Source organism: Lepidothrix coronata, unplaced genomic scaffold (genome assembly GCF_001604755.1).
Source record: "Lepidothrix coronata isolate B3197 unplaced genomic scaffold, Lepidothrix_coronata-1.0 Scaffold14, whole genome shotgun sequence".
NCBI lineage: Eukaryota > Metazoa > Chordata > Aves > Passeriformes > Pipridae > Lepidothrix > Lepidothrix coronata.
The window spans coordinates 10,998-35,870 of record NW_016690194.1 but is presented as its reverse complement, the minus strand read 5'-3'; the positions used below and the strand labels follow the sequence as shown (position 1 = coordinate 35,870).

Sequence of the window (24,873 nt, the reverse complement as noted above, 5' to 3'; positions counted from 1 at the left end):
TGCACTGAACATATCAGAACTGAAATAATAAAACCAACCATAATCAGTTAAACATATGCTTTACTATTTGGTGCAAAATTGTGTCTTCTGGTACTCTAGGAAATGTGAGGGAAGAGAAGAATCAATCCTCTGAAGACTGAAAAAGAATTAATAAATAAATAAATACGTAAAACTGGGGGGTGGGAGTGCTGGAGGGAAAGAAAGCTGTTCTCAATCTTCATAATCAAAAAAGAGCTAGTGGGTTTTGCAATAGCGTATAGTCCAAAATGTTCGGATAAGGTTCTGAAGCTGAGATTCAAGGTTTAAAAATATCAGAGGCAGTAGGGTGGAGTATCTTGCAAGGCTGTTTAAGGCATGAGGAAGCATTGAAATAAGTGCTGGTTTGATGGCCTGCAACAGTTCTTGTTGGTTATAGTTACTGCGCTAATATTATGTCCAGCATTTGTCCAAAAGGAAAGATGCCAATAAAATGGTGTATTCATTATGTAAGTATTTTAATATATTTTTATCAATACATGCTGGAATGGATTGCCTGACATTACGTTGCAGAATTTTTAAGTTCTTCCTTCAGGCAAATCTCATGCTTACTAGCAAAAATGAAAGTGTGAAATGCTTTTTAATGTATATTTAACAACAGATATTCTAGTGATTACTGATGTGTATTCTCTCTGGATTTTTCCCTTGCTATCAGAAGGCAATGTTAGGAGACAACATTTTTACTCATTTATGCTATCTACATCCATCAGATCCTTACTTTTTACATATTTTTAACTGTTATTTTATGTCAAGACTACAAAAAAAGTCATCTCCAGAGTCTAAACCATACCAAGATTGCAAGCTTACAATCAAGTGCCAGTAAAAGTCCAGGGAAAAAGGGAGTAAGGTACAAGTATTATGTACTGTTTTTAAGATATTTTGCCTTCCATCAAAGTTTCTCGTGAAATGGCCCATGAGTGACTTTAGTCTTATATCTGCTTATATTTAAGAAGCAAATCTATCAAATGTATTTATTTAGCTCTTTCTCATAATATTACCATTTGATAGTGATTAAGGTACAACTTTCAGTATTTTACAATGGTGTGTACGGCAACAGTTCATATGTTTTACACTGATGTATTGTAAACAGTAACATTCTACACAGACCACTGTTGTTAAATTGAAAGTATTGAAAGCATTTTAGATCACAGAGCCCTGTGGTCTACATTTTATGTACTCTGACATTATTAAACTCAATCTGTTTTTCTGGCTGTGACTGTAATTACAGTATTTACATGACTGGAAAGTTTGTATTTTTTTTATCAAATTTTATTAACACTGTATGCATGTTGTTTTTTGAGCTTAGTGTTTTCATGTTCAGGCAGCAGAGCACCTTCTATTGAATTGAATAATTATGCAGAATCAATAATTTTTTTCTTTGTGTTTGTCTTTGTTGTTTCTTTGATATGGCCTCTAGGATGCTGCAGGCAAGGTACTGGACCGCTGGGCCATCATGTCCAGGGAAGAAGAGATCATTACCCTTCAGCAGTTCCTGAGATTTGGAGAAACGAAATCTATTGTGGAGCTGATGGCAATTCAAGAAAAAGAAGGGCAGGCTGTGGCTGTGCCGTCTTCAAAGACAGATTCAGATATAAGGACTTTTATTGAAAGCAATAATCGCACCAGGAGCCCAAGTCTCCTTGCTCACCTGGAGAATAGCAACCCTTCCAGCATTCATCATTTTGAAAACATCCCGAATAGCCTTGCATTCCTGCTTCCATTCCAGTACATAAATCCAGTGTCTGCTCCACTGCTGGGGCTGCCTCCAAATGGCCTCCTGCTGGAACAGCCAGCAATGAGGCTCCGTGAACCAAGTCTTACAACCCAAAATGAATATAACGAGAGCAGTGAATCTGAAGTTTCCCCTACGCCTTTCAAGAATGAGCAAACATCCAGCAGGAATGCTTTGACCAGCATCACAAATGTTGAGCCCAAAAGTGAGCCAGCCTGCGTCTCTCCTGTTCAGACACCTACGCCAGTCAGTGATTTATCAAAAACAGAACACACTAAAAGCTCGTTCCGAATTCACAGAATGAGGAGAATGGGGTCAGCCTCGAGGAAAGGAAGAGTGTTTTGCAATGCATGTGGCAAAACTTTCTATGACAAAGGTACACTTAAAATCCACTACAATGCTGTACACCTGAAAATCAAGCATCGGTGCACTATTGAAGGCTGCAACATGGTTTTCAGCTCTCTCAGAAGCCGCAATCGCCACAGTGCTAACCCCAATCCCCGACTCCACATGCCTATGCTAAGGAATAACCGTGACAAAGATCTGATACGTGCTACATCAGGTGCCGCCACTCCCGTCATAGCAAGTACAAAATCCAACCTAACTTTAACAAGTCCTGGGCGCCCACCAATGGGGTTTACCACTCCCCCTCTAGACCCTGTACTGCAGAACCCTCTTCCTAGTCAGCTGGTCTTCCCAGCTTTAAAGACTGTCCAACCCGTTCCTCCTTTTTACAGAAATTTACTTACTCCTGGAGAGATGGTGAGTCCTCCAACCTCACTCCCTACCAGTCCAATAATACCAGCAGTGAGTGGCATGGAGCAGCATCCCCCTCCTCCTTCAGAGTCATCAGTACCTTCAGTGTTGATGCCCACCCCAGAGCCCAGTGCAGACCTTGCTCCCAAGAAGAAGCCAAGGAAGTCAAGCATGCCAGTTAAAATTGAAAAGGAAGTTATCGATACTGCTGATGAGTTTGATGATGAAGACGAAGAGGTGAATGACAGCAGCACGATGGTGAATGACATTGGTCATGACAATCACTGCCATTCTCAGGAGGAAATGAGCCCAGGCCTGTCTGTGAAAGACTTTTCCAAAAATGACAGAAGCAGATGCATTTCCAGACCAGACATAAGAAGGGCAGACAGCATGACATCAGAAGACCAGGAGCATGAGAGAGACTACGAAAATGAGTCAGAGTCATCAGAGCCCAAATTGTGTGAGGAAACCATGGAAGGCGATGATCGCCTCCATGAACCTGGTGAAAAATCAACGATGCATGGTAACAGACCTGATGAAAACCACAATGACTCTTCCAATCAGGATGTCATTAAGGTGAAGGAAGAGTATACAGACCCTACATATGATATGTTCTATATGAGCCAATATGGCCTGTACAACGGAGGCAGTGCCAGTATGGCTGCTCTTCATGAAAGTTTCACTTCTACGTTCAACTACAGCAGCCCCCAGAAGTTCTCCCCAGAAGCTGAAATGTGCTCCAGCCCAGACCCCAAGATCTGCTATGTTTGCAAGAAAAGTTTCAAGAGTTCCTACAGTGTGAAGCTTCACTACCGAAATGTTCATTTAAAAGAGATGCATGTCTGCACAGTGGCTGGCTGTAATGCTGCATTCCCATCACGGAGAAGCAGAGACAGGTCAGTAAATATTAATTGATTTTCTACATTATTAAATGTGTTGAATTATGTAGAAATAGGCGGTTTAGGATATATGAAGAAACAGAGAGATGCAGAGTAATGACAAGTGACAATCATGTTCCCATGACATGGAGACAGATTTATCACTTTAAAGATATTCATTGTTGCTTGGCATTCAGAGTGGTATATATTGTGCCATCCTCTTAAGCGACTGGCTAGATAATAAATGTCATTATAATTTCTGTGTGCCTGTGTACATGTGTATTGCACATCTGTTTATAAGGTAAAGCCTTCATTACATTTATTTTCTTCTCCCTGCAACATTTAAAACAAGAAAACCTTCTATTAAATAGATAGTTCATTGTATACAAAACAAATATCTCCATGCATGCATATCAAACAGTAAACTAGGAAGGAGGGGAAGGAGTGGCTGGATGGTTGGATGAATGGATGGAGAGACAGAACGGAAAGACTGGAATAAAAGAATGATTTCCATCTCCATAGGGTCATATAAAAGTAAACAAGAAGCATTAGAAGGCTATTCTTTATTATCTTCAATTTTTAAAACTGGACACTGTGTTGTAGTGAGAACGAGTAAATATTAAGAAAATCATTGTCTTTTTCTTTAGCAGAACTTATATCTCTATCCACTATGGTCATTTAATCTACTTTATCTTCTTTTCTGCATGTGAGCAACTCCCTTTCCCACCAATGGGAATTATGCACATTCAGAGAGGAGAGGCTAGACCCCTACATATTTTTAATATCAACCAGGATATATTCTGCTGACACTTCAAATGACATCATGCCCTAGCTATGCTGCATCAATACTGAAACGGTTGGGCTTAAACAGAAGCAGCTGGTCCATAAACTCTTTGTTTTGGGGTGTTCTGGTTTTTTGTTTTGGGGTTTTATGTGGTTTGGTTTGGTTTGGTTTGGTTTGGTTTGTTTGTTTTGGTTTATTTTGTGGATTTTTTTCATTTTGTTTTGTTTTGTTTTGTTTTAAATAGATTGTTCTTATTGATTCCTGAGGAAAATGTAATATAAGTAGAATTTGTCAGGATGATAGGATAACAGTTATTTCATATTTGTGGATAAAAGCTCTCGCATCTAATGATGATCATATTGTCACATAACAAAATCTTTCTGGTTCATGGAGTGAAGGTGAGATTGGCTCACCTTTCTTCCTTTACTTTTTCATTAGGCTGTAAAATTTCAGCAGACACAGGAAGGAAATTAAACCTCACTAAACATTTCACACGCAGCTTCTCACTTTTTTCTTTGAAACTGATGTGGTTTGAAAGTGAATATATTGTATTTTCTAAAATGAAAGCAAGTTAGTGTTAAGGATATTGAGGAGCCAAAATTCACTGTTTTGATGGAGAATCTAGTCCCCAAATATCTCATGTCTTCTCTCATCATTTATGAAATCCACTAAGCAGAAAAATAGGAACAAACATAAGAATACAAGTTCAGAACATCTAAGAAGGATGATCTAGGAAGTTTGCATTTGACTAGGATGAAACTACTGGACACAAAGCAGGTAAATCTAAATTAAGACTGATTTTCTTGGGGTGTGCTGATAACATTTATGAGACTTGAATTTGACAAGGGAAACATGTAAATCAGTGGTATGCTGAGTTTAGATGTGTGTAACCCTTTTCAGTTCCTGAAATTGCACAACCTTTGTTAGTCAAGAATTTAGCTTAGTTGGTCTGTTTCCTCAAATGAATTATGAAGTCAGTCATGTACTACACAAAACAGCTTTGTGTCGAGCATGTGAGGTAAGAAGTAATTAGCTTTAGGATTTGCAACTTTATGTAGTGTATTATATTTCAGCAGTAATATATTGATAGATCATGGTAATAATAATATTTTAGCACAGTAAAGACTAAGATGTTCTAAGAAAGAGTGACTGTGATGACATACATAAAATATGTCTGAGATAAGAACCTGGAAATAGGGCACATTTTGAAAATATTTTGTCAACTATGTAGCATACTCCTGTTAAGCTTACTGAAAGCAAGCCATTAAATAAAAATCTGATTCAGTAACTTAAAATGTAGGCTGCATATTTAAAGTTTTTTTTTTTACTTGTAAACTGTTTTATTACCCTAAAAATTTTTCTATTAAATTTGTTTGGGGTTTTTTTTTCTGATCTTCCTTTTGAAAATATTTTTTTTTTAAGGAGAGTATATACAATTTCTAGCTCTTCAGATTATGGAGAGCACCTCAAAGATAAATGGATAACTAAATTAATAGCATTGAAAAGTGAGAACTTCTTCCATCTGCTTAAATCAATTTCACTTAAAAACTCGAGAGCATTTTGCTTTTAATTGGTGTATGAGAAGTAAGACTTAGCTACTTACAGCATACAGTAATAATTCCTAGCTAATATTTGAAATGGACTCGTGTTCCATTTTGGACACATTACAAAAAGTCTCTGCCATTTGTTTGTGTGTAAGTCACTCACATGATCTTTGAGTAGTTAGAGTAGCTTAGAATTTTGTGCTTTATGAAAGAAAGAGAAAATTTTTTTCAATACTCTGAAAGCAGAGTTCTAGCTATCCCATAGCTTGCAGTCTTATGAAGTTATCTTTATTTTTAGTCACTTTATTAATTGTATTACTAGTATTGTGTTAATGATATTATTAATCCTATTATAACTAGTTAAAGGTCTATAACTAGTTAGAGGTCTAAAAGTCACAATGCTAGCTATGTTCTATAAGACAATACAAGCTTAAGTGGAGATAGATAACATTGGCTGATCTTTTTTGTTTTCCTTAGAGGCGTCTGATTTGGCTCAAGTCCTTTTTCAATGTAAGTCTAGTTAATCAAAGGTTTGACTGTATTCTCCCTGCCCTGTACGTGCACAAAACTCCTAATTGTTGACAGTGAGTGGCACTACTGTAAAATGGTCTTTGCAGGGATAGGGTTGTGATACAGACTTCTGGTTATCAGAGGCAGCAGATCGTGTCAGGAGAAAATGCAGTGCTGTTTTGACTGAAGGAGGGGTTTTATCTGTGTCAGAGCTGCAACCCTCCCTTTGTAGAAAGCATTCTATAGCAATTTATGGTAAGGTTGACCAAATCTAGCTTTACCATTCCTACATCATTTGTGCCAAGGTCAGCACCTGCATAAAAATCCTTCTGCAAGAAATGTTGGAATGTCTTCTGAGATCTTCAGCTAACCACTGCTAATCCTTGTAACTTTGGGGTCAAGATAACCAGAAGATTCTGGAGTCCCATCTCTCATGTGTTTTTTTCAAGTCAAGGCAGAGGAAAGCAGAGTCCTGGTCCTTGCTGTCAATGCCTCAGTAATTCTGTCACCCATTCTAAAAATTAGATAGTATTGCTTTCAAGTAGTCAAGCTCTGCTGAGCCTAGATTTTTTTAAAAGGACCTTTTTTCATCATTCTTCTGAGCCACAAATAACATCACTAATTAAAATAACTTTATACATACCTAGATCTTGGGGTTTTTTATCAGATTGAGAAGTCTTTTTGTCTTTCTTTTCCTGGAAGCACTAAACTTCAGTAAACCACTTTTTCTTCCATTCTTCAACAGTCACTCAGTGAATTAGCTGTTCATCCATTTCTGTTTCTGTATTTACTTCAGATCTCCTTTCTTCTAAAGGCTTCTTGTTCAGGCTAAGTCTTGTTGCAAGAATGCAATGGGAAGTAAATAAGAAAAGAGATCATGTTAAAAATTTAGGCAGAAACAATGTCATAAACCTCCTTTGGAACAGAGAGACATCTTTTTCAAGTAACTTACTAGATGGAAAAGAGTAAGATGAGAAGAAGTCTCTGCATGAACTGTCCACTTGAATGGAAAGATTTGTCCTTGTGGTGTGAATTCTCTCTGGACTTGGAAGAGATGTGTTCTGTGATTGAGGAGAATTAGCCTGTAGCTGCAGTGGTTAGATTCCCCTAGGATCTGCTTCCCAGCCTCATCTGTGAGTCCTGCTCCAGCAGATACTGAGTTGGTCTTACAAAAAGGTAGATGTGGTTGGTCCTTGAAGTCAGCACTGAGGTACAGTTGCTCAGGGGATGATCCTGAGCTGGGGACAAGAGGAGGGACTAGATATTTGCTGACCAAAGAGGACACCAATGCAGAGGTGAAGGTCTGGAAGGTGCAACTTAGAGCAGTTGGCTTCATTTTGGTCTCTCACCTGGAAGAGCCAAGAATTTTGCGGTCACAACCACTGATGAAACAGGAGGCAGGTGGACTTTTTGCTTTCAGTAAGTCTTGTCAAGAAACTGCTGTAAGATTTTAGGGAGAAATACAGCCATCTTTTCAGTCAGCCTTAGTGCATGCTAAATCCCTATTTCACCTCAGTACTGACACTATTAGAATCTGTGGTTTTTAAGCTAGGGCACAGCATTAGTAGCAATATGTTACCATGTTTTGCTTTCTCTCAATGTATGGAAAATAAATTAACTCTCAGTATACCTGTTCAAAGGAACAAAGCAAGAACCTTTCGTTTTGGCTGTCTGCTACTTAAGTGGGAGTATTAATTGTGCAGGTTTATCTTTTAAGTTTTCTGACAAAGTGAACATGCATGCATATACGTGCGTGCATGTGTGTGTGTTCCACAAGATGAGAAAGGTAATTGAGCCCCATGAAGAAATTTAAAAACAAAATAATATCTGCTCAGGGTGATTTATAAATAAATATGAGGCAGCTATTGGTGCCAGGTGTGATCATGGCACTGATTGCAAGTTAAATCAGTCCAGATTTAAAAACATAAACTCCTTAATTTATATGGAGCAAGACATCTGTAGGTGGTTTATTAAAACCTGCTGATGTCTCCAGAACTAAATTTGTGCAAATATAGACCTCTGGGTAGCTGTGTTGAAAAACCAGACACATACTTTTTGTCTGATTACCTGATTTCCAGCCCTGTACAGGTGTGCTTGAATAAATTAACATCAGTTACCTATGATTAGTCGCTGCATACATTATCAATGGAGGTGAAGAAGTGAGAAAGCTGCTACCTGCCTCCTGTTATCACCTCCTTGACACAACAGTATCCATTTTTTCATCATCCTACTATGCTTGGAACCTTCTACAGATAACTTTTTAGAGAATTATTTTCTATAAATGCACTCAATTCCAGCTCCAGGAAATAAGACACTTTGCACCAGTCCATGATAATTATTACTATATTTCCCCAAATATAATTAACTGTCATATACAACTTGACTTTCCTCCAACAACAACAGGGAAATCAATTTTTAAGACATTAGGTGTTCTACGAACCATTTTTCAAGAGACAAAAATTATACTGATAATTTTTTAAAATATAAACACATTTACACCTGTACTACTGTTTTTGGATGTAATGAAGTTCATTAAGAGACTAGCTGCATATCCAATACATTTGAATGAACCATTAGGTTTTCTCTTGCAGAGTCACTAAGATGTGTGTCATTGCTAATGTTCCCATAACTCTTCCTTACTCAAGAGAATCTGCATCAAAACATTTTGTGCCACCTCTAACACAAATCTACCAATCTGACCTCTTCCATGAAGTCATATTGAACAGAGACTGCTTGTCATATTGCATACTCACCAATATGAACAACAGAAGCAGAATTAAAAATTAAAATACATAGAACCAGTTTCATCATAAGATTAAAAAAAATATTTAAAAGAAAATAAATAAATTGAAGCAAGTGGCTACTTATGTGAGTAAACATTGAAGGATCAACTCTGGTGTGAAGGAAGTTTTTTTCTGTCTACATATAGTCATTTGTTTTGGGTTTGAATTGGAGTTGGCTGTTGTTTTTTAAAACAACCTGCTGTCTTCATTATCTTGTCAGGTTTGGTACACAAATGGGTATTTCTTTGAAAGGGAGAGTACAGTTTCTTGTACAGTTCAAGAAGTCTCATTTTTATGTGAACTTGCAAATAAGTCAGTGGCCTGAAAAGCTTATTTAAACAAACTGCTACACCAGGGTTAAGATAGGTGGGAAGCATAAGTAAAACATTGAAAATCCTAGCTAAAAGCAAAACATGCATTGAGCGATATTTTCCCCTGATATCTGTTGTGACAAATAATTTAAATGTTTAATGTGTTTTGTCCAATTTTCTTGTGTAAGTTTTGTGTATTTTATGTTTGGTGAAAAAGGTTATTTGTGAAGATTGGACTGTGAACATGAATGCTTATCGTAATATCCTGGTTGCCCCTAGGTTCCTAGGAAATAACTGGAAGAACCAAAACTCTTCTCCAGAGATTGGGAGAAAATTGAGTGTTTTCCACTTATCTGAGTAAATGTAAAGCTGTTCCCCATATACAGAGACATCCCATCTTCCCTAGAGTCTTTTGGAAGCAGGGTAAACAAAATATCTGCCCCCATTAGTTCCTACAAACAAAGGCTCTGGCTGTTCTTTTCAACTTAACAGTGGAAGCCTCTAAGATTTCTGCTGAATGTGAAGGAAGCTGTACTTTACAGATAGAAGATAACACCAGGGCACTACTTCCAAAAGTCTGAATGGAACAAGACACCTCAACTTGAGAGTTGTAGTCTTCTTAAGTGCAGGAGTCTGAGGAGAAATGATGAAGGGTGAGGGAGACACATTTCTGGCAGGAATAGCTGTGTATTTACTGCCCTTTGGATTTACAGCCCTCAATGAAAAAAAGAGACACTCAGTAGGCAGGCAAATGCCCCCATACATACGTTCATGATACATTCATTTGTCAGCTGTGCATGTCTGAAAAGAGAAACTTTCAACTGAAGAAGCAAACTTTACATCAGATTTTACAGCCTAACCAAAGATTACTGATAACTGAGGCCGTTTTCTTCTCCCCTTAATGATGATGATGATGATGCTTTTTCCCTAGATTTGAGCCAATTCATTCACTGGAACATAAACTTAGTGACTGTGCTGGGATGTATACAAATTAACATGAAGTTTACCTGAAAGTATGAAAACTGGTGAGGCAAGTCCTAGGAATGACTAGAAAAAAATAACGCAAAAGGGAGAAAATTTATCAGTAGGTAACTTCAGATAGCTACAACACTTTTTTTGGATGACACTATGATAGTCCTACCAGTATATCTAGACAGAAGCAGACATTTCAAAATACTTTTTGAAATAGAATTATGTAGCAGGTGATGAGTATAGTAAAACAAAGCTCATTTGGATTTCTGTTCCATTGCTTTTTGACAAGATAGACTTTTGGTAGTGAGACAGTGGAGATGGGAGTATTTTCCAGTGAAATATGTCTTAGTAAAATATGTTACTCAAAAATAGTTGATAATTTAAAGGTTCTAGGGAAAAGAAACACCAAAGCCCAACCTCTCTAAACCTGACACATCTTTTTATGGTTATGCAGGCTGCTAGGGGTTAGCAAATAGGACAGGGAGCAATAGCAGACTTGTGAAGTAGAGCCTGTAGTTGCAGGAATATACTGTTCAGTTAGGAACAATTAAGGGTAAAGATAACCATACTGCTAACTACTTACCTCAGGGTGATCCTGAAGGAAGACATGCTGAGTTATGAGAGTTAAGTGCTCCACAGTGTCAAGGAAGAGGCCACTGTATAGGCACTGCAAGTGCACTGCAAGACACTGTGCGCAGCTTTTTACTACTCTTTAATCCTGATCTGCAGTACTCATAGTTTGTTTTCCTTTGTGTCTTCAGGAGAGCAGTGCCCCACATCATGTACCAGTATTCATGATGTTATGCTGTAGGTACTACAGTAGGAACCATTCATTCACCAGCACTTACACATAAAACATTCCCTAATGATACCTCTAGAGCTGTGTCAAGTGGTCTGTTGGGACTTGAGGTAACACAGGAATATCTCAGGTGAGATACCACTTACGGCTCATCACAAGTTGACTTTTTAATGACAAATACTGGATATTTTAGGACAGGAATTTTAAGCCCTCCAATTGTAAAGAAAATCTAAGGGTTTTTGTAGGCTTTCCTACTTTCCAGCAACATCTTTTAAGTGAACAGTTTGCCTTGTGCTAAGGAAATTTTTTTTTATTATTATTTTTTTAATCAAGAGCTTATTTCACATTTAAGCTTGCCCTAAAAAGCGTAGCTTTAAAAGATCTGTCTAAGAAATAATTTAACATTTTTGCCATAAGGCACTTTCAAGCTTTATATAAATGGACCTGGAGGAGAAATGAAGAAGTTTTAGGTTTACCAGCAATGTACACTCTCATAAAAGAGAAAGAAGTGCAGAACTTTGTTAGCATTGTGTATAAATATAAAGTGGTTCATTTTGTATGGGGAAAGAGCAGGGAGAGAGAAAGAAAGAATAGGATTGTAATATGAAAACATCTTTTCCTGTCACTGTTTTTGCTTTTTTTTTTTTTTTAATAAAAAGAGGGAAAAAAGCCCTAAGTTGTATGCCTGTGTCAAACATATGAATATGAAACATAAGATGTAAACTATAAGTTTTAAAAGTTGTTATTTCCAATGTTGCTGATTTTGATTCTAGTGCTTTCCAAACTTTATTGCTTATTTTATTAACTTGGGAAAAGTTAAATATATTTTTTCCTTTCTATCCCTCTTCTTCTCTCTCCCTCTCTCTCTCCTTTTCTTTGTTATGCCAGAATAAAAAAGCATTTACAGTTTAACCACTTACAAAGGAAAATACAAACGTGACATAGTTAATTTTCCTACCTATAAATCTTACATTGTACTTTTCTATTTTACACACAAAATGTGGAAATAAAAATAGCCTAAACACCTATTTATGTGTGTGTGTCTGTGGATGTGTATACTGAAAGACATACATGTAGCTGTGTTGTTAGATAAGGATCTAAAAATGCAAAGGATAGAAACAGAATTTGGATTCCCTCTCAGAAATGGTAAATGAGCCCTTGTTTCAAGAAGAAGATGCACACAGATGATATATTATGCAAGACTGAGAACCAAGGTTTCATGAGGAAAGGCCCTGGCAGGAAGGATAACAGATCCTGTACTGGATGTCTCTGAGGTCTGATAGCCAGATAGGGGAGCAGCACTAATTCTGCAGCCTTTTTAGTCTATTCTGTCACAGAAGGGGCACTGCTGGGTCAGTCAGCTCACTAGTAATTGTGTTTTACAGACTTCTAAAGCAATTGGCTCAGTCAGTCCCAATTCAATAAAAGTGTAGAGCGAGAGTGAGAGCACTTTTGTTCTATTTTTTACTTGAAATTATTTCATTCAGCAGTCTGTCTTTTTTATTACCAGGATTTGACATTAGCACTCCAAGCTATATTAGCATCCATTTCAGCAGTTCAGTAATGGTATTAAAAAAACACTTAACTTCAACGGTGAATGGTTGTATGACAGTACCATAAAAATCCACATTAAAAAAAAAACTTATGTATTTGTCTCTGCAAATTATTTTTCACTCATTTAACCACTTCAAAACTACACTTTCTTGACTGGTGTTAGCAAGAGCTTTAGCAGAGGGAAGCTTTGTAAAGGAGCTGCAACAATGGCAGAAAGAGAAAATCGAAGACATTTAAAGAAGAAGAAAAATGTGATGGAACATGCAAGCACATACATGCATAAGAAAGATCTCTCATTTTGGGTGGGCACCTCTCATTCATCAACTGAAGTAAGATTTTTACTCACATCACTCGAGGTAAAATCTTTGGCATCCTCTACATTTCTGGGATTTAATTTTGAACACAGCACTCTCCAAGCTTGGGACAGCAGCCTAACTACCTTGGCACTTCAGCACATTCATAAATGACTGCATTAGGTTCTAAATTTTGATTAAACATTCTGTAATTAATCAATGGTAGACATGAAACAGTTGGCAAGGTCCAGAGCTGCAAAATGTTTAAGACATAAAACATTACAAAGTAATTAGAATGTGCTCCTTCAAGAGAAGGATTGCCTTCAATAACGAGGTAAATGATAGCATCATGTTTATTGTGGACGTAGGCAGCCAGTGCAATATGATAAACTGCAGGAGATACACATATCAGTAATCATCCACATTATTAGGGTCATTAATCATAATTCTAAAAATATGACAGCAGCAGCCAACTTTTTGACCAATTTTGCCTCTGCCTGTTGGCTGTTATAACTTCACTAATAGACTGCAGAGCTCCTCTGCGTGGCAGTTTGCATTGAGAATGGAAGGTTAATTATATTTCAGCTGCTGATTCCTTCTCTCCTCGGAAAAGACTGAGCACTTTGACAATCCCAGGAGCTCGCTGCTGTTAAACCAGTAAAAGTACCTTTATTGAGATTTTCTTCGTTGGTCAGGAATGAGTAGATGTTTCAAATGAGATATAAGCGCCAGGCTGGGACGGCCGCTAATGTTTCTTCCAAAATAATCCTTGGACAGCAAGCTGAACTTAGATATCTTTGCACAGTCTCTTGTGGATGAGTAAAAAGTTGAGAATTTAATAACTGCTGACAATAGTATGTATGGAAGAATCTCGGAGGATTGAAATTACTAAGGAGTCGGGACATCGATGAAAGGGGGTTATAGGATAATCAGCTATCAGTTGACCTGATAGGGATACTTATTTAGTAGTGTAAAATTACTAATAGAGGAACGCTGTTGAACTGCCACATCATAGTTGATTTTATAGTTCCTCTGGTATTGTATAAATAAATCAGCATTTCTAGAGAAACTAACATTGGGAATGAGAATTACTATTGCATTGTGACCAAATTAAATGGTTTAAAGATTTGCTGTGGAACCTGAAAATGTACAAAACTATCCCTAGAACTGAGGTTTTATTGTGAATTTGAACTTCAGGTGCAATCAGTAAAGAATGTATGAACCTACTATACAAATCGTGAGATAGTGTGTTGCTGTGCATCAATATCTGAGAGAAAAGAATTGGTTTGAAAGCACAGTTGGTGAAAGTCAGCAGTTCTGACTGAGTTTTCTCTTTATTTCTGCATTTACTAAAACTTGGAGCTCAGTAAAATTCATGAATGGGTTGCTGAACTGAAGGAACTGTTTGTGTAAAAACGTGCAAAATTATCAAATTTTTTGCGTGGCTGTTGGAATTGTAAAATAAAATAAAGGATGAAAGCTTCTGATTACAAAACTTGAAATATGTAATATTTAGTTGATTTAGGTTGGAAAAGAAATGTTAATGCATGCAGTTTGGCAACAGATTCTACCTGGATGTTGGCTCAGTATTCTTAAGGGAAAATACACCTTGTGTGAAGGACCAGCAAAATACTTCAGCAGAGTGGAGATGAGGACCTAGCACATGACTGCAGTGCATGACCCTGTGTATATCATCTGCACAACTAAACTTTTCTGTAGAGCTTTTGTGGACTGTAGAAACAGCTTTGGACTGATCGTCAGTGGTGCTGAGCACCTGCTATTTCCATCAGAGGACTTCGTCATATGTATGATGACCTTCTCATGCATGTAACATTGCTACACCAAGTTCACTTAGGAAATATTCTGTCAGACAAATCTTTTTGTTCTAAACTTTCTCAACCAGTCCAGATATTAGACAAAGAGTGCTGGCTATTCTGTAATGAGTCTGTTTTGCTTCCAGGCAGCTAGTGAAGTGAGAGGTTGAAGTGTTGCACACAATTTTGATCATTTCTGAGTGAACTTTGGCAACTATGCCAGTGGTTATGCTTTTTGTTCGTAATATCTTTTGATCTTTAATGGACAACAATAGTAATATATTAAGAATATGACATGACCTTGCCTTGGTGCTTCTGAGCACACACAGCTTTTGTGGAAGTGTAATTCTATTCAAACCATAAGGACTGTCTCACTCAACACCTCAACAGGTACGTACTGAATTTTTGGGCCTTTCAAGAATCCCAAACCTGACAGATTTTACTTTAAAAATTATTTGGTAGCAAACATTGCCATCAGAGATCAGTTTCACATTTAACCTGAGTATTTGCTCACACAGTCAGCTATCCTGCCTTCCCAAATGCTATCTCTGCATTAACATTTTTTATGCATTCCACAGTGATGACAAATTGTTTTCTGACTCTTAACTGTGGATTAAGTATGCAAAAGACGTTTGCCACTGCCAGCAAACCAATAATTCTCACTAACATCTTCAGAGTTACAACATTTATAAAGTTGCAAAGTGGAGTAAACAAACCATCTGTTTGGCTTTGCCATATATGTCATGCTCTCTTATTAGCATATTACGATTCATTTAGTAAACAAATTTGGTGATTTTGTTCATGTCAAAGTTAGAGAGAGCTTGAAGATGATTAACATTCCTGGGACAGGCACATTAATACATTGCTTCCTCTGCAAAGTTAAATGGCTTCTCAGGAGAATCACCCCTTGTTGACAAGATGAGACTGTCAATTTTGTTTGCCTGCCACATTAGGGGCCGTAAGGGGATGGGAAGCTCTGAGAAAGAGGAGCAGTGTAGGCAGCATAATTCACTGTGAATTGAAAAAAGAAGTCTAATTCTGATAAATGGTCGACCCCAATACATCCTACCTGTTATTACAACAGACGTGCCGTATCTGTGCAGTAAATTAGTTAAACCCCTAAAGAGTTTGATGGGAGCTTATCTTCAAGTGAATAATTTGAGTGTAGAGGGAGCTGTCTTCGTGACCAGTGTGAGTGATTTGCTTCATATTGGAAGGGATTGAAATGACTGGGCTCCACATTAATTTGCAAGAACTTGCTTGTCCTTTATTTCCTGTATTTAATAAGTAGTGAGGTTTTTTACTTTTTTAATAGGTGCTGAACTGTATTTTACTTTTCGGATTTTCTTTCTATGAAATGTTAATATTTCCAGATTCTATGCAATTTAAAGCCTCAAGAACTGATTCGATTATCCTGTTCATGTAGAAATGCTTCATTTTCATTGGGTAGTATAGTATTTTTGCCTTGACTCATTCTACAGTCTAGCCCTTATACCTACTTTCCCCCTTACATTTAGAGCCAAATTAAACATGATCAAATACATGGAAGCACTAATGTACAGTCCAATACCTTAGACCTGTTTAGATAAATGTGATTTTATAATTTAGGTCAGATCAGGATTTCAAACCATTATTATCTTTGCTTAGATCTATGGATTTTTTTCTTTTTAATTGAAAAAAACCCAAAACAAAACAAACCCTGTATCAAAGACTGACAGAGTGGCAAAATTAGCAGTAACTGAGAAAATATTTTTTAACAGTTTCTATTAATAATTAAGTTCCAGGAATTGTTTCATTGTTGATTCTTTTAAGTGAATTAGGGAAGTGATTGCTACTTCCTTCTTGAAGAAATATCAGAATTGAGGCCAATCTTTCTCATAAATATGTGCAATTATATTTAGCCAGAGTCTTACTTTCTGGTTCTTTGATTTTAGCTGCATGAAACTCAGCATTTGCAGTCTGCAGAGATTCTGCATTTCCAGTCTAGAGATTCTGAGAAAGCATAAAATTCTGCATTTACTTTCTGTTATGTTTGCATATTCTGAGCCTTTCTATGCATTTCAGGCTTAAATAAGCAGGAAAGGGACATGAAATTGAGGTAAGACGACTTTGCCATATTATCAAATTGTGTTAGCAATTAAAATCATGTGAAATTTTAAAACAAAACCATAAAGCTTAATTGACAGCCTTTGAGGTAAAGAGGAAGAAAGAGAACTTTCCTTTAACATTTCATTTCAGGTAAAAATGTAGGCTGAATACTGAGCTGAAAATATGTGTGGAAAAAGTCTCATAAGAGGAATAATGAAAGTTTCATTGTTTATATTTTAAACCAGATTGATAGAGCGTAGTTTTAAACTAAGTATAGCAGGAGGGTAGCCTTTGTGGAGCCTGTACAATCAGAGCAGTTACTTCCATATCCAGCTTTAACAAAAGGTTTGCTGATCTATGTGTAAACCACTAGACAAATGTGTGCTGGCTTTGATTTTCTAACAGAACCTTTTTCAAACTGCTGGTGATTGTAACCCAATAGTATCTTCTATCTTCTTTTAAAAAAATATACTATTACTTGGAAAAAACATAATTTAACAGAAAATAATTTTATGTTTACTTTTAATGCATTAAGTCTCCAAATATCATTTTATTGTGTTACTTAATGTTGGGATCACTTACGATCTTAAAGCAAATCTGAACAAAGACTGATGGCCCCCTGCTATGGTGTCCTGTTTATGATTTCTCTCCAGTGTTAGAATGGTAGGGCTGGGTGGTATTACTTTAGCAAATCATGTGTTTGCCAGAAAAAGCATTTTCTGAACATTTGAAGTATCAGAAATTGGGATAGTGGTTTTCTTGAAAACATAGGAAGAAAGGTTGTGGTGGGATACAAATGGAAATTTTGGAACAGATAATTTTACAATTTTAATGAACAATACAGTGTGCTTTGACTGAGATTTTATTCAGAGAACTTTGTCACTTACAGTCAGCCAAGGAGAAGCAAGGGGCCAATAGCTAAGGCAATTGAGTGGGACATTAGTCAGCTTGGCCCTTCTGTCTGACTGCATCAAGAACTGGAAAGTGGGTTTCCTTGGTCCCTAACTGACTGCCTTAACAATTATGATTCTGTTTCATTGTCAGTCTCTTTATCTTTCTCATCCCCTAATATTTAAGAATAATCATACTTTTCTCTTGCTAAAATAATTAAGAAAATGATTCTTGTATTCCTTTTTCAACAACCTGTCCTGTCCTGAACTGCGAACAACACATTGAACCCAGTTTTTCATGTAGTTGGTTTTGTGCCCTGTGTCATACTTGACTTTAAATAAACAGTGCTGTTTATAATCCAAATTCTCTAACTCTGTTGTGTGCATCAGAGATGAGTTTTGTCCCAGTGCAGATAGGACTGCAGCCATGGTGCATCCAAAGCTGGACTTAAGTCATGCATAGAATTTATATCAATTTCTATGCCAGGACAAATTGTACTCTGATAAATTCCTTTTCACTCATTTCAAAAAGAAATAAAAAACCTGACTAGATAAGAATAAACTAAACTGAAGTGGCAATTACATTTTTTCTTTCCAACAAATGGAAAGATTAACAAAATCAGATTCATTGACAGGCAGAAAGAAACTGCTGAAGAGAACCCAGTCCAGATTTATGATCTGTGTAAATAGAATGTACGTTTAATTGACCATATTTCCTAGGCTTATAATCCCCTTCCTTCTGTTGATGAGTAGTGCATCTCTCACTGAGAATCTTGCTAATAGTAGGTAGGGTGGAACCCGCAATGAATTCTAATTATGGTAGAATACTTCCATAAACTTCACAAGGGAAGGAAAATACTACCACGTTTGGGATCATGCCCACAGTCAAAGAGCTGCTGTAACTGCTGCAGCATCCTGCATTGCACTGCTACCAAAACTTGTATCTGAAAGAGCAGTTGTGAACTGGAAGGTGGGATACCATTGACACTTGACCACAAACACAGATTTCACATGTATCATCATTATCATCATCATGCTTACAGCAGCACTGATCCATTCTTAAGGCCGAATTCACTCTAGTGAGGACTTTGCACACACTTTCGCCCACTATATGTCTAGTTCATGAATAGTAACTTGAAAGAAGAAAGACAATTATGTGAAAAAGTCAGGGATTCTGGGTCCTAAAATAAACAGAATTTGCTAAAACATCCTTTCCACAATAAGCTATATTTGAAAACATCTTGGAAAAATACTTATTTTTAAGGATACATGGCATCTAGTACAGTGCTAAACAGATGTTTGGACATTCTATGGCACACCTAGTGTTCTCAGAAGTCACCCTCTTCACCATCCCTTGTTGCATAGGATGGCGTAGGTATGGTAACTGGAGCAGACTGAGATATGCCTTTAGCTTAACTCATTTGATCTCATATTCTTCTCTGAAAGACTTCAATCACCAGTTGTCTTTAAGCAACATTTCCACTGCCAGGATCAAATGCTATTTTGTTAGTTGATGTACAAATAAGCAGTCTAAGATCTCCAGAGTCATTCAAAGGATTTAATTAGGTCAGATATTTCATTTTGTCACACACATATATATACCTCCACCAATCATTTATGTTCTTTAAGTTCTTTTCCCTGCAGATACAGCAACAAGTGAAGTCCAAAGGACACCAGATATGTCCTTAAATTGCCTAGCTCAGGCATGCGGAATAATGAAGCCATGGCACATTGAAGCTCAGCTGGTTTTGGCATATTTTGTTTCAGTATTTTCTGCCTATTTGATGGCAATTTTCATGCTCTGGCACAAGTTACTCTGCCCAAGCTATGCCTCAGCTTACTCAGGGACCATTGTTTACACATGCCTGGGAGCAGTATCTGGAGGAGGAAGGGGTAAGCAGCATTGTAAATCACATCAGGGAACAGAACAGCTGAAGCAAAAAAACTGCAGGTGCTGTGGGGAGGAGCAGATGAACAAGATGACAGAGTGGTTAGCAGTGGCTGGGGGCTGGTAGGGGACTTCTAGGCTTTGGGAGTGACAAAGCGGGGGAGAAAGAGTTGGATTAGGATGAAGTATCTCACTTTGGTATGGAGAAAGGGGTCTGGGACTTCAGTTCTGTTATAAGATTTCAAAACTTCAGTATCCAAATACGTGAATTTTTTTTACAATTTGTTCCTCCCATCCCTACCAGAATGTTTTCACATATGATATTTAGGAACATTATTAAACACAAGTGAAATAGATTAAGAAATGAAAGTAAAAGAATCAATTCTTTTGAACTGTGGTTGCATAATGGAAATCGACTGCTATGAATGAACCTATGTTCAGAAGTTATGAAGAGCAGAGCTAATGCACTGCCATGAGTTCATCTTTATTATTACATTACACCTGAATCAATTGATAAAGTACCTTCTTTTTAAGGCTGGGAATGGCACTTAATTGAATAAAAGTCAATGTAATTATATTAGGAGAATCCAACAGTAGTGCTGACAGCGGAAAAGGGACACTACTGAGCAGAGTGCCAGAACTGGTCCGCACATTTCTGCACATCGTTTGCCTGACAGATATTATGGGCTGGTACATACTTTAACTAGATTACTGATTGTTACTGCTGTAAGTGAGAATTGAATAAGGGAGGCCTCTCTTCTTATCAGAGCATCAGCAGGGATTGCATCCTTACACTGGTCTTCCTTAGAATGGCCTCTGTCTGTCTGGGGCTCAGTGGCCCCTCTTTAATGTGGCAATTTGTTCAGTGAATGCTGAAGTTATTTTCACTGCATGCCTGACTGTTGTTTTTCTCAGCAGCAAACCAAGCAAATAGTAAGCATGAATGCATGTCAGCACAGTTACAGGTAGCCTTCTATGCTGCAACAAATTCCCATACCACAGGAGTGAGGAGAGGAGAGAGGGGGAGAAGTCATTAGTAAACACATGAATATGTTATGAATAGTTCACAGTTATCCTTGAGATGATAAGCACAAATGTGCTTGTATGGCCATTTAATGACACTGGTCAGTGTGGACAGGCCTTCACAGTAAACATTTCCTGTACTGCAGTTAGCAACTTCATGTGGAGCTACACAACGTCTGACACTAAGAAGGCAAGAGACCATCAGGACTACTGTTTATCATTCATGTATGTGCACACTGCATGCATCTGTTAAGAACTCATTTGTGGATGATAATGGGGATGCTCTGAATATGCTTTGATTAATTTGCTTTATGTTTTCCATCTAGTGTGATTGAGTCAGTATCCATCAGGACAGCAGTATAAGTGATACTACAACTGACAACAAAGAGTTTCACAGTCAAGACTTTTTTTAAAGTCTGTTTTATTGGTTTCAGATTATTTTTTTTAACCAGATTTGTCTGGATTGGAATGTGAATTTGTTCTCTCTCTCTCTCTCTCTCTCCTCCCCCTCCCCCTTTCTTTCTCTTTTCTCCTCTCTTCTCTCTCTCTCTCTCTTTTGTGATCTCAATTTAGCAAAAGATTAGAAAGCTGATCTTATCACAAGGTAAGCTCAGCCTTCCTAAGTGCAGTGTGGGGATATGCATAATTACACTTCTACACCTCAAAAAAGCAATAGTGCTATACTTGCTTGCGTAAAAAGAGTATTTCCCATGTGGGAGAAAAGCAAGAAATACTCTCCACTTTTTTCCACCCTTGCCCATACCTCTCAACTCTCTCTCATTAGGAGAGAAATTTTCCATTCTAGACCACCCTCTTACTGGAATAATTGCATCCCAAGCAGACACAATTCAATTAACTGCATGTCAGTGTAAAGTCAGATAACAGTTACCTGCATTTGCAGGTGAGTGGGACAGATCACTTCTATTGCTGTTTTCTTTATTTATTCCCATAAGTTATGTGCAACAGATAGATGAATCACAAAGTAAGTAATAGAAAATTACAGAAATTAACTCCACATCAATTTAATCTTCCTACATTTGCATTTTCTTTCTTTATCTGCATTGTATTGCTGTACCATGTTTGGGACTTAACTACCTGGTTGAGAGGTATGTTTCAAAGGGTTTCTTAAAATAAAAGCTTCCAATAAGGAAATATTAATAGTAGCTATTGTTCCTCTTCTCCCTTTTTTTGTTACTATAGGATCTGAATGTCTGTAAAATATTTGATCATTGTTATGTCTTCCCATGCCAATTTTATACTTAGTGCTTTTTTGAAAATTAAACTATTCCTATGTTAAAATTCTCTCTTTCTCTCTCTCTCCCTGCCCTGTCCCCATCCCACCCCCCCTTTCTTTTCCCTCCTACATTTGGTCTCTCATCTGCAATTTATAATGGGCAGACAAACTGGTGAGTCTGCATGTTGTAAATTGCGGGTTTGGGTCCTCAGCTTGCACAGAATGTTATGCAGTAGAACTTCGCTAATTCTTTTTTTTGCTGGTCTGAAAATCCAGTCACCCTCCAAAGAATAAAAAATTGTCACGAAAAATCGTCTTTTCCTCAGCAATGCTGCACATTCCAAAAACTGAACCCTAAAGTTTTCTAATACTGAAAACTTTACACATATTTCTTATTCTTAAGCGCTTCAACAAAACAAGCATGTTTCGTGGTCAGAGGTCTTTGAAGTCTGTCTTTTTTGTTGGTTGCACTGTTAATTCAGTAAATGCTGTTTTTCACTACTGCAAATCAGTGATGTTCTACTGCAATGAATGAATAAAGCCAATGTCAAAAGTGGAGAGTAGAATGCAGTATTTAAAATAATGGGCTATTTTAGAAGCTACTAACCCAAAATCTTACAATGCTTCCAAATGTAGAGCTTTATTTCTTGAGAACAAAGGCCCAGCTCCTGTAAAATGTTTGAGAATATTTTAATTTGCATCTTTTGGAATCTGATTCAAAGACCACTTCCATCAGTAACAGTTTTCCAGTGTTTCTTGAGCATCTGCAGTGACCTCAGCAAATACCTAAACCAAAGCTCATGCTTAATTTTTTGATTGATTTGGGGCAAAATTCTCACTGCCATTAGTAGTTTGGTTTTTTTACTGAACATTACACTGCTTGCGTCAGTCAACACTGCATCAGACACAGTACAGGAAAGAGTGTCAGTGCGTACCCAGAAGGATGGAACCACTGACTTTGGTTAAGATTTTCAGAAACTTACATGTAGATTTCAGAGACTTGTTCTCTTAAACCCTTCAAGTGTTCTCCATCTTGGATTGGCGCAATTCTGAATCCCTTTATAGCATAATTAAATTAGCAGAATCAGGACCTCTGACTATGTATCAGTCAGTTACCTTTTATTTTGTTCTTTTCCTATATTTCACTTCCAGAGTTATGTGAGTTGATATATATATAAAGATATATTTATATGTATGTATATATAAATATATAAAGATACAGATCCAGATTTAGACACAGATAAAACACGCACAGCTATTCTGTATATTAATATTTTTTTCTCTTGAAGCAAGGCTTTTAGGAAGGTCAGCAGGGATTCAGGAACCAAGAAGTGCATTTTGCATTTTCTTCTAGTGCAGTTTATTATTTTGTAAATATCAAATAAAAGGGCTGTAGCTGCTGCTGGGGACTAATGTTGAGGAGCAGCAGCTGAAAAGAAAATATGGGGAGGGTAAATTGCTTGTTTTAGTTTTTATGTTGCAATTTGTTCACTTATAACAAGGCTGAAATCTGCAAGAAACTTGAATAGGGGATATTTTCATGATAAATTATTGCTAAATCAGAATTTGTATTTGATGTTTAATGACTGTATGTTTAATCAAAAATACTGTACATTTTTCCTTCTCTCCCTTTCCTCTTTCTTTCCCAGACACAGTGCTAACATAAACCTGCACCGTAAACTGTTGACCAAAGAACTGGATGACATGGGCTTGGACACTTCACAGCCTACTCTTAGTAAGGACCTCCGCGACGAATTTTTGGTGAAGATATATGGCGCTCAGCATCAGATGGGGCTTGACATAAGGGAAGACACCTCCTCACCTGCTGGTACTGAGGATTCCCATATGAATGGGTATGGCAGGGGCATGGCGGAAGACTATATGGTCCTAGACCTGAGCACCACCTCCAGCATCCAGTCCAGCAGCAGTATCCATTCCTCAAGAGAATCTGATGCAGGAAGTGATGAGGGTATTCTCCTGGACGACATCGATGGAGCAAGTGACAGCGGGGAATCTGCCCACAAAGCAGATGCCCCTGCCTTAGCTGTAGGTATGGGCACCGATGTCCCAGGATCCCTCATGTTCAACAGTGTTTCGGTGAGCAACGGTGGGATAATGTGTAACATTTGCCACAAAATGTACAGCAACAAGGGAACCCTCAGAGTGCACTATAAAACAGTGCACTTGCGAGAAATGCACAAATGTAAAGTCCCTGGGTGCAACATGATGTTCTCCTCTGTTCGTAGCCGAAACCGGCACAGTCAGAACCCCAATCTGCATAAAAACATTCCCTTCACATCAGTAGATTAGTTCGAGGATGGACACAGCATAATGCCAGCTCTCAGAGAGGGCCCACTATATCTGAACTGCCATATACAGTCTCCCTTTATATGTATGTGTGTGTGTGTATATATATATATATACATATATATATATACATAAGTATATATATAATCTTTTTCTTTTCTTTTTTAACAAAAGAAACACCAGGTGCTTTTCCCCCTTTGTTGGTTGTTGGGGTTTGTTTTCCCTTTTTTTTTTTTTGATAGAAACAAAAAGGTGGGACCTTTAATTTGGGAGAAGAGGTCCTTCATGGAGAAAAAAAGCGAACAAAAACAAAAAACCCAAAGCCACAGAAAAATTGCAGTTGTCCCTAGTTCTGTTAGAATGTTCTTTGGTCATCTCTACAGAGACAGTTTGTCCTACCTGTGACTTTTGCCTGAAAAGAAAAAAAAAACCAACAAAAAACACCAACCCCCCCAAAACAAAAACACACAAAAAAATTGCAAACAAACAAAAAGAGAAAGAAAAAACAATCTACTTAGTTGTATTTGTGTCTTCTAAGCATTGGGGATAACGTTCTACTAAGCATGGCTGTTACACTTGTATATATATATTGAGCCTTGACAGGCCTATGATGTAAAACAATTGTATTGATGGTGATTTAACTCTATTTTTTTTTGCTTAATTTTTACAGTTACATT

The 24,873-nt window shown here is 37.4% G+C and overlaps 1 protein-coding gene across 3 annotated transcripts in view; it reads left to right on the top strand.

The window, feature by feature from the left end:
- Positions 1-24,381, top strand: part of BNC2 (basonuclin 2) — a 331,782-nt gene extending 307,401 nt beyond the window's left edge. For 2 of the 3 annotated variants that reach the window (XM_017806151.1, XM_017806152.1), the window contains exons 5-6: positions 1,454-3,420; positions 23,539-24,381. In XM_017806151.1, coding sequence (XP_017661640.1) covers positions 1,454-3,420; positions 23,539-24,199 — 2,628 coding nt within the window. In that variant the 3' untranslated portion in view covers positions 24,200-24,381. Of the gene's footprint in view, positions 1-1,453; positions 3,421-22,053; positions 22,062-23,538 lie in introns of all 3 variants that reach the window. The other variant, XM_017806153.1, reaches the window with a different exon arrangement.
- Positions 24,382-24,873: the final 492 nt, after the last annotated feature.